This window comes from Ascaphus truei, chromosome 5 (assembly GCF_040206685.1).
Source record: "Ascaphus truei isolate aAscTru1 chromosome 5, aAscTru1.hap1, whole genome shotgun sequence".
In the NCBI taxonomy this organism is placed as follows: domain Eukaryota; kingdom Metazoa; phylum Chordata; class Amphibia; order Anura; family Ascaphidae; genus Ascaphus; species Ascaphus truei.
In genome coordinates this window covers 5,357,984-5,368,418 of record NC_134487.1, presented here as the reverse complement: position 1 = coordinate 5,368,418, position 10,435 = coordinate 5,357,984, and the positions used below count along the sequence as shown (strand labels likewise).

The 10,435-nt window shown below is 47.1% G+C and overlaps 1 protein-coding gene across 1 annotated transcript; it reads left to right on the top strand.

The window, feature by feature from the left end:
* Window positions 1–1,307: 1,307 nt before the first annotated feature.
* ATP6V1F (ATPase H+ transporting V1 subunit F) lies at window positions 1,308–9,981 on the top strand. The gene is made up of 2 exons (XM_075599267.1): window positions 1,308–1,667; window positions 8,020–9,981. The coding sequence occupies exons 1-2, from the start codon at window positions 1,501–1,503 to the stop codon at window positions 8,219–8,221; spliced, it is 369 nt and encodes a 122-aa protein (XP_075455382.1). The 5' UTR covers window positions 1,308–1,500; the 3' UTR covers window positions 8,222–9,981.
* Window positions 9,982–10,435: the final 454 nt, after the last annotated feature.

Below are 10,435 nucleotides of genomic sequence, written 5' to 3'. Positions count from 1 at the left end.
CCTGTCTCCCCAATAACAACGCGGGAAGCTCAGGCCCTCCTGTTCCATGCAGGTATGCACCACCACTACGCATGTAATCTGCCCTCACGCACCCTAAACACCACAGATGAGTCTGGGGGGGAACAAGGGTTACAACTGTAAATACAATTATTTTAGATATTTTAAAACAACACATTCCCATTTAAAACATAGTTCATGTTATTGCCATCACCAAATCCAAAGTAGCCATATAATGACATGCACGTGATATATTACTATGATCATTATTAATATTATGTGCAAGGACAGGGCAGCTCTGGGCTGTCTCTTCTGTTACCTATCACATACACATAGTAGTGCATTTACAATCACGGTATGTGACTCCTCCCCCTGAAGAAGCGTGCCTAGCACGTGAAACGTACGTCGGGGTATGGTGACGTCAGACGTAAGACGCACAGCAGGAGAGACGGCTCGTTTGTGCGGGGATATGAAGATAGGGTAGTATAGAAGCAGACACAGCAATATATCCACTTGTTCCCTTACAACATACCAATACAGGTATTGAGGCGCAATATACAGCATCTGACAAGCTGCGTCATGTGTGGTTTATCCATTGCGTGGCGATGGCTGCATACTGAGGATTATTATCTCCTCCGTTACTCCGCATGTATATTTATATACAGACATACCTCTCTGGTTACTATCCAGGTAGTCACTGTCTGTGTGACATTAATCTGTTTTGGTTACCCTTATATACCGGGAAATATTGACTTGTGTCTCAGTTTGCCCTCTCTGGTGGCAATTGTGACTTTGCTAGCAACTATTTTGTGAGGCTAAGTCTACTAACAGCTTTGATATATAAATTGTGATATCCACCTTATATCCGTATAGGATATTTGTTCCTACCTGAGCAGTATACATATAGATACTCGCTCATCCCTACACTTAGCCGTCTCTCCCACTGGGGATTTTAATTTCCTATGTTTACATGTTCCCCATATGTGTTTGTTTTTGTCATATATAGATTTATTAAAATTTTATTGTTTTTTATTGCTTTAATTGGCTTTTGAGTCTGTTGTCTAAGGGTCCTTTTGGTCCTAATAAATATACATTTTCCAACCTCAGTGTCCATATTTGGATACTGTAACTTTAGAGTGCAATTTATAGGGCTTATAGTGACCCCTTGTGGTCACCTGTCCAAGTGTTAGCTATTTGACTTATGTTACCTACTAATAAAGCTTTACACAGTGATACAAGGAGGGGGGAAAACTCCCCTCCCCCCGCCCTCTCAACGCGCGTGCTCACACACCACGTGACCTGCTGTCCCCGCCCAGGATCAGCCGACGCGCTGTGTATATAGAGTGGGACTGAGTCACATGACAGGGAGCGCGAGCCGTCAGCTGCAGGTTACAGGAGCTCGCGCCGGGGGAGGGGGTCTCGCGCTGCGGCCGTTGGCAAGGCAGTTTTCCCGCCCCGCGGTGTGAGGAGGAGAGGTTCCGGTTCGGGCCCGGTCGGAGTAGGATGGCGGGAGGCCTGGTCCGCGGGAAGCTGATCGCGGTGATCGGGGATGAGGACACCTGCACCGGGTTCCTGCTCGGGGGGATCGGGGAGCTGAACAAGAACCGGAAACCCAACTTCCTGGTGGTGGAGAAGGAGACCAGCGTCACCGAGATAGAGGAGACCTTCCGGTGTGTGTCACTGTGTGTGTGTGTGTGTGTGTGTGTGTGTGTGTGTGTGTGTGTGTGTCACTGTGTGTGTGTGTGTGTGTGTGTGTCACTGTGTGTGTGTGTCACTGTGTGTGTGTGTCACTGTGTGTGTGTGTGTCACTGTGTGTGTGTGTGTCACTGTGTGTGTGTGTCACTGTGTGTGTGTGTGTCACTGTGTGTGTGTGTGTCACTGTGTGTGTGTGTGTCACTGTGTGTGTCACTGTGTGTGTGTGTCACTGTGTGTGTGTGTGTCAGTGTGTGTGTCAGTGTGTGTGTGTGTGTCACTGTGTGTGTGTGTCACTGTGTGTGTCACTGTGTGTGTGTGTGTCAGTGTGTGTGTGTGTGTGTGTGTGTGCGTCACTGTGTGTGCGTCACTGTGTGTGCGTCACTGTGTGTGCGTCACTGTGTGTGCGTCACCGAGATAGAGGAGACCTTCCGGTGTGTGTCACTGTGTGTGTGTGCGTCACTGTGTGTGTGTGCGTCACTGTGTGTGTGTGCGTCACTGTGTGTGTGTGCGTCACTGTGTGTGTGTGCGTCACTGTGCGTCACTGTGTGTGTGTGTGTGTGTGTGCGTCACTGTGTGTGTGTGTGTGTGTGTGTGTGTGCGTCACTGTGTGTGTGTGTGTGTGTGTGCGTCACTGTGTGTGTGCGTCACTGTGTGTGTGTGTGTGTGCGTCACTGTGTGTGTGTGTGTGTGTGTGTCACTGTGATAGAGGAGACCTTCCGGTGTCTCACTGTCTGTGTGTGTGTCACCGAGAGAGACCTGCGTGTGTGTCACCGAGAGAGACCTGCGTGTGTGTCACTGTGTGTGTTTCACAGAGAGAGACCTTTCGGTGTGTCATTGTCACACTGTGCGTCACCGTGATAGAGATTTTCCGGTGTCTCTGTCAGTGTGTGCGCGTCACCGAGATAGAGGAGACCTTCTGGTGTGTGTCACTGTCACTGTGTGTGTCACCGAGATGGAGACCTTCTGTTGTGTCGCTGTGTGTGTCACCGCGAGAGACTTGTGTCGCTGACAGAGGGCTGCATTACATGGAGGACAGGCAGGAAACATACAATGTTGCATGCCTGGGGGGTTTCATATACATATATACTCACACCATGAGATAGACGGGACTGGCAGGTAACCTGTCCTGTTACTTCCTCTAATACTGTCCCCTCTGTATAACGTGACGCGGTGTCACCCCGTGCTAATACTGTCCCCTCTGTATAACGTGTCGCCCTGCGCTAATACTGTCCCCTCTATATATAACATGACGCGGTGTCACCCCGTGCTAATACTGTCCCCTCTGTATAACGTGTCGCCCTGCGCTAATACTGTCCCCTCTATATATAACATGACGCGGTGTCACCCCGCGCTAATACTGTCCCCTCTGTATAACGTGTCGCCCTGCGCTAATACTGTCCCCTCTATATAACATGACGCGGTGTCACCCTGCGCTAATACTGTCCCCTCTGTATAACGTGACGCGGTGTCACCCTGCGCTAATACTGTCCCCTCTGTATAACGTGACGCGGTGTCACCCTGCGCTAATACTGTCCCCTCTGTATAACGTGTCGCCCTGCGCTAATACTGTCCCCTCTGTATAACGTGACGCGGTGTCACCCTGCGCTAATACTGTCCCCTCTGTATAACGTGACGCGGTGTCACCCTGCGCTGCTTTTTATGTATTTTTTCTTTACTGCCTAGATGTTAATATCCTGGCTTATTGGACAGGAGCAATGAAGGAACATTGAGCAGACTCTTAGGGGGCTGTCGTTGGGGCAACTCGGGTGTTATGTCCCATAGATTGAGGTATACCTCGGTGGTGTCGCCCTGCACTGTTCCTATTCTCTGTATAAAGGGGTTGTGTCAAGCAAGATAGGAGGAAGGAAGAGGCGCACAAATTGTAGTGGAATCAAATGATTTCAAAATTTATTGATGCATCAGAGCTAACAATGGTAACGTTTCAGGACCTGAGGTGTTTGGTCTGAGGAAGGGACTGCTTGTCCTGAAACGTTACCATTGTTAGCTCTGATGCATCAATACATTTGAAATCATTTCATTCCACTACAATTTGTGCGCCTCTTCCTTCCTCCTATCTTGCTATTACTTTGGATCCAGCTTTGGGACGCCAGGATCAACGGAAGGTGAGCACCAAATACCCAGGACATACTTGAAAACGAGAGGTAACTCTCAATGCATTACTTCCTGGTAAAATATCTTATAAATAAAATAAATGTAAACGCCTTAAACTTTTTCTTTAAAGCAGTGGTGTGCCACCTATAATCTCCTTTGTATTGGGGTTGTGTCAAGGTCACCCCGTGCTTCCTCTTCTAGTCATGAGATGTGACCTTCGGTTTGTTCCAGTGGTTTCCCCAGCCCTATAGTCCTTGTTTGCTGTATACAATACACCGGCTGCTGCTTACCAGAAGCGGTGACGAGCAGGAAAGTGCGGTGCTGTCTCTCCATGGCTGGAACTGGAAATGCCTGGTCTGCTCTGCAGGCTGCTTCTGTCTCCCTGATCCCAACACTTACTGCTTCTGTCTTGGGCCGCGCTTATAGTCCCGGCTACGGCGATGTCACCGGGACTATACGCACGGCCTTCCCCTTTATTATAGCAGTAAGATTGTACCAAGGGAGTTATGTGTGTCTTGGCGGTCTTATGTTAAACCCGCCTTCTCAAATACGTCTGTCATAAAGGGATCACGCGGAGACATTGCAGGGTCTTTGGGTGAGCCAGGGAAAGGATGTATCTAATAATTTAGCAAAATTAGGAACACAAGCACATTTCACAAACTCCTGTTTTTGTGGAGCTGGCTCATTTTTGTCCTTCCAAACTTAACACCACAATCCCCCCCCCCCCACCCCGCTTATTTTTTTTTTTTTTTTTTTTTGAAAGCTTTAAATATTGCTGGATTTTTAGTCTGACATTGTTTCCCATTTAGTAGTGATGTTTTACTCCTGCAACTCTTCATAGTCTGGGCAATAAAACCACATCTGCATTCTGCAAATGGGGAAGTCACTGGCGACTCGGCCTTTACATAGAACCAGACACTGTGACGGGAGATATATATTAAGAGGGTCGGGGCCACTTAGTCCCCGCTTTGCCTTTCCAGGGACCATTGTAGAAAGGAACTCTTAACCCCTTCTGTGCCTGAGGGTTGTGCTACCTCCCTGGCCACAGAACCTCTTGCACTTTCTTATCACGTGGCCATTCTTTGGAGCAATCACCTGATCAGTACACTTTGAACTTGCCAAGAAAGCAATCCTTGACTTAATACTTGCCAATGGTGGCAAAATATCGGATTTACTTGGGTTCCAGTGACCATCAATCATTGTGCTTGTCTTTATAAAGACAGCCAAGTCATTCCAGGCAACATAAGGTGTTGGATATTAGAAGAGATGGGGAAATATTTGAGGGATTTATTTGGCCAGTTGGAGGGGTGCAGGAGCAGTGGGAAACAGAAAAGGCTGCTATACTAATAGCAACAGACCTGTGTCCGGCAGGCTGGTAAAAGTGCAAAGAAAAGAAAGCCGATATGCTTCTCAGAGGAGGCGGCAGGTATTGTAAAGGGTCAAAAGACATAAGCCCCCTGAGGAAGGAGGATAGAGAACTATATATATATATCAGGTTAGGCAGCAGGAGGCCAAGGAAATAATCAGGAAGTCCCAGGCAGTAGAGGAGACACAACTATTTTTAGATAAATAAGTGAAAGGAGGAAAGCAAAGGGAGGGCTCGTCAGACTGAAGACAGAAGAGAGCGGTCTTGTTCATGGAGCCCAATGTATAGCAGGCACTCCCCCCCCCCCCTCCTCCTCACTAAAAGAACCCTAGTTTGGGCAATCTACCGCCAGTCTGGGAGATTTGTGTTAATTAAAACAAGTTTATTATCTACATTGAATGTTAAAATAATGGGTGTTAAAAACAGCAATGATGCAGGAATGCTCCTAGTGAGAGTGCTATGGTAAGGACTCTGGGTCACTCAGGATAACTGCTGGACAGGATGAGGCTGTCACCACTAGATTATCTATGGACAAGTATGGTATACTTAACACCACTGTCAGGGGAACCAGTGGTAAGCAATAAACTGCTGTCCCTGAAGGATAAGGTGGGATCTCTAATATATGAGCAACACTGGCTCTAAATGAATTGGGTAATGTATCCATGGAGCACCAAACTACGAAGCTCTGCATGTAGGATAATATGCCTCCTAGTAAATAATAGGAGCTAATCTTGTGAGTGTTGGTACGAGTCAAACAGTAATTGTACAGTAGGTAAAACACTAGTCTGAGATCGTACCCACCAGTGTGTTGAGCGGGTGATATGGCTGCCACTCACTATGTGAGCAATGTTTGCTGCTGTGAGCATGTTGGAGAGGCTGCACGTGTATAAGCAGCGTGCTCAGTCTAATCACCAAACCGTGTAATCTTGAGGATATTGACGGCATGAGACCTTGATTGTAGGTCAGTGTATACCCAGAACAATATGGTAATTGGAACACTAGGCTGCGGATCGTAACCACCGATATGGTGAGCAGGTGATGTGGCAGCCACCTTTTGCATAAGCAAAGTTAACCGCTATGAGCCTGTTGGTATACAAGCGGTATATGCACCAAAACGGATAGGTCTGTATTCCAGAGGAGATCAGCGGGACGAAACCTTGATTGCCACTTGAGTCTGTGCAACAGGGGAAAGGGATTGTGTACAGTAGTGCAACAATCTTCCGTAGTATCCACGAAACTAGTTCACGCAGAAGTGAACTAGCAGAATTAATGTGGTAATCAAGGCCGTTTCAGCTGTAACAGTGATAGGTCAGATCAGTGACAACACTGAACTAAAGGTAAAACCGAAATATGAGCCCTAGGAGGACCGGAAAAGGGAGAGAGAAAATTGAAAATAAATCAGGTTGTTGAGGCTATGTAATAGCCTTAGATAGTGTAGAGGATAAGAGGAGGCCCTGTACAGAGTTATTGTAGGTAAATGAGCGTAAAATACCTATGGGGACGAGTGAAGCCTCACCAGGGTGTATACCTCATTGTAGCCCCGTGTACCCGGTGTGGAGTAACTATTTACTCCCGATCACGCACTCTCCTACTCCTCCAGCTGATCTGCCTCTGAATGAAACATCAGCTGATCGACAAATCCTCCGTGTCCACCGATGGCGTCCGATCAGATATGCAGGTAAGGGAGCGGGTAGCTTGGCTGGACTGCAGCTCCAGCAAACAAAGTGTATATTTTTTTGGCTGGAGCAGTAGTCCAATCGATCTACCCACTTCCAGATCGGTGATAATTACTGATCGAACATATCCATTGTAAGGTACACGAATATCGAGCTCAATATAAAATGTAAGGCTGCGTCTCCGCTGGCGCTGAGCGGGCAGCGCTTGTGGCGGGGAATTACATATAGATATATGTAAGTCCCTGGTTGCTCGTGGGCACACACGCTCACCCGCGATCGATGCTTAGGTAAACAAAAAACCTATACTTACCCGCGCGCTCAACTACCCGCAATGCCACCCCGCGTGTACAAGCGGGACACGCGGCGTTCATGCTTGGAGCGCTCTCCAAGCATGAGCGTGCTCAGCGCCCGCGGGGACTCAGCTTAACACAGGATTGACTGAAGGTTATATGGCTGTAATGTAGTAGCATAGATAATCTGGTAAATAGCTGGTAGGAGCCCTCAATATCTAAACTGTGTATAGTATTGAGAATAGCCAGCCATAAACCTTCAGTACAGGTAGGTGACCAGATATGCCCCCGAGAACACTCACTGAGACCTTAAGGTCTATTACGGAGCGAAGAATAAACGAGCAGGGTGCCACAGCAGTGTAGCATGTTTCAGTGAAGCACGTGCATGTGTCCATAGCCGACGTGCTCGTTTCACGTGATGACGCAGGTGAAGGGACCACGGGGAACAGGAATATAAATGGAAAGATGGTGGACACACGTCCATTTACAGAGAAGAAAGTCCTAATCCAGTCAGTAGTGCCAGGCGGGATACACCCAAGGATATTAGAACTGCTTAGGAGTGTGCTGACAACACCAATACCAGATCTATTTAACCAGTCACTATTCACAGGTGTAGTTCCAGGTGACTGGAAAAGAGCTAGTGTAGTCCCACCTCACCAAAGGGGCAGTTTGGAAAAAGCAGGTAACTACTGGTCGGTGAGCCTGATGTCTGTGGGGAAATTGAGATGCAAAATGCAACCACTGTTGAAAGACGGGTTGAATATCTAAAGTCCAACAACAGATTATACGTACAATGCCGACTGTCATTTCTTGCATCTCCAGTGTAGCTGCTAAGAGGATTTTAATACTTCCATAACAAATATTTCCTTCCTTTGGTCTCCAGGAGTTTTCTGAGTCGCGATGACATTGGTATAATTCTGATTAACCAGTACATAGCCGAAATGATCCGTCATGCCATCGATGCCCACATCGTATCCATCCCGGCCGTGCTGGAGATCCCATCCAAAGAGCACCCCTACGATGCAAACAAGGACTCCATACTGCGAAGAGCCAAGGGCATGTTCTCCTCCGAAGACCTGCGCTAACCAGGGCGCTGCGGGGCTCCACCGCTCGCACTGCGAGGTTCCCGTTACGCGTTCGCTTTAACCCTTCCGCTGTCAGTCCTGCAGCACCTCTCAGCGCTCGGGTTAAAGGTGAATATTTCACATGTAAATTGTGTTCTTTCTCTTCTAACGTCCGTAATGTACGCACGCTCCCATATCCACACAACCTGAGCTTTGTATAGCACATGTCAGTACTAAAAGTGTCATTATACAGATGTAGCTGCCCTTACTGCACTTATTAACGCGCTAGGAGATCTTGGAGAACGCCATTTTCTGCATGCCTTCTGGTGTGCGTTATGGCGATAGGAATGGAGACGCTCTAAAAAAAATAATCGTCTGTCTGACCCCAACACATTAACGGCCAGCGACATCTGTACTTCCAGACATTTCTGTCACCACCGCCACGGTGGGATGTCGGAAATTGTTCTCTATGGTAGGTATGACAGGGCAATGGGGTAGTAAGTGTAATATTAGCAGGCAGATCTGCCTAAGAACACCCTGAGCTGCTACTGCACGATTTGCCTATTCTGTACATTACCCATGGAGAACAAATTCATCAGAAAACTGTGTTTTAGGGAAAAAACAAAAGCCAAGCAGCATCATTAAAAACTCACGATCGACTTGTTAGCCTGGGACTATCAAAATAAACTCACTGCCTCTCAAAAATAAATCTCAGTACTACGAGGAACTTGTGATGTTGCTCTTTAGACCCTGCGTTCCTTTGGGGAACTGCTGTTGCCGTATCCCATATATACAAGATGCTATTCACACATATGTATAACATAACTATATAATATATACAAACTTTGCATTATTAACCAAACCGTATTGCAAATAATTGGGTTTTCAAGCGTAACACCGAACCTGTACCGACTTCCTGGGGTTTCCCCAAACACAAGCTGAACCCCCTGTAATAGACCACAAGGCTCAAACACTGCCAAGGGCTGAAGGGCACATGCTATATTGGGCTGTTGGATTCATTACACACTCAAAAGGTAATGTCTGGTAGTGGTGGTTTTATGGATTAAAATGTTGGTGCTCAGTGCTTGGCAGATTTAAATGCAGCGTATCCCACCCTTATTCCCGGCCCTGTGTGTACGTCCCACCTTCTGTGCAAGAGGTCAGGGACATTACTGGTTCTCCAGGCTCTGAATGTGACCACTTGTTCGGAGACAGTAAAGACCTTTTGCACAGTAAGGTGTTTGGTTTTCCTTCTCCGAGTGACGGTTTCCTTATTGCTGGAAAACCTCTTATTGTTTAATGTGACCTCACACTCCTCAAATGTGCGTTTAACTTTCCCTAAGCACCCCTAGCCTCCCGCCTCAGAGCCCCAGCCGTGAGAGGCCGCCCTGTGCACTAGACATGTGAGAGACCCCTTACTGCTATATACTGTATAAAGGGCATGTGATGGTATACAGTCTGTAGTTGTTTTTTCTCTGAAACGGGCCCATATTTCCAGGCCTCCTCCACGTTAGTGTGTGTGCTGTTATAACTTATTACTTTCATATATTGTAAAAGTATTTCCATTGAATCCTATGGAAATGTGTTGTGTAGCATTGTGATTGGATGTTCTGCATTACTGCGGTACCATGCAGCTCTCTCTGTGTACTCTCTTATCCACTGCTCTTCAATACTCCTCATACATTCGTGTTTGTGAAATTAATATCAATCTAGCGTACCTGGTTTCCATGTGCAAATTTTCGTGAACGTGTGATTTTAAATAAACATTACATGTGAAATTCTGCCCGTGGCTGGTGCTTTGTAACCTTCATTTGCCAAGGCGGCCTCTGAAAGGCTGTGGTGTGTTGCCAAACACTTACCTGTTTACACAAAACAGTGTGTACTAAGCAATGTGTGCTGCTTTCCCTGGTCCTCTGCAGGATTTCATCAGGTTCAATGCCCTATTCTGGAATAAGGGACTCCCCCTCCCACCCTGTTCTAAATTACCCTAAACAAGCTACTGACCAGGGAACTGCTGTGATATTGGGCCTTCCAGAAATGGGATTGTGTTCATTTGCTATTTAAGGTGCAGTCAGTGTAATGGCAGCGCCCACACGCAGCGCCGTAATAAAGCACTTACATTGTGCTCATTTCTTTCCATTGTTATGTTATTTCACAGAGTAACTTGCTGACCTCTTTAATGAGCGATGGTTTACCTGGTAAGCTGGAACAGCATCTTCCTGTACAGGGAGTGCT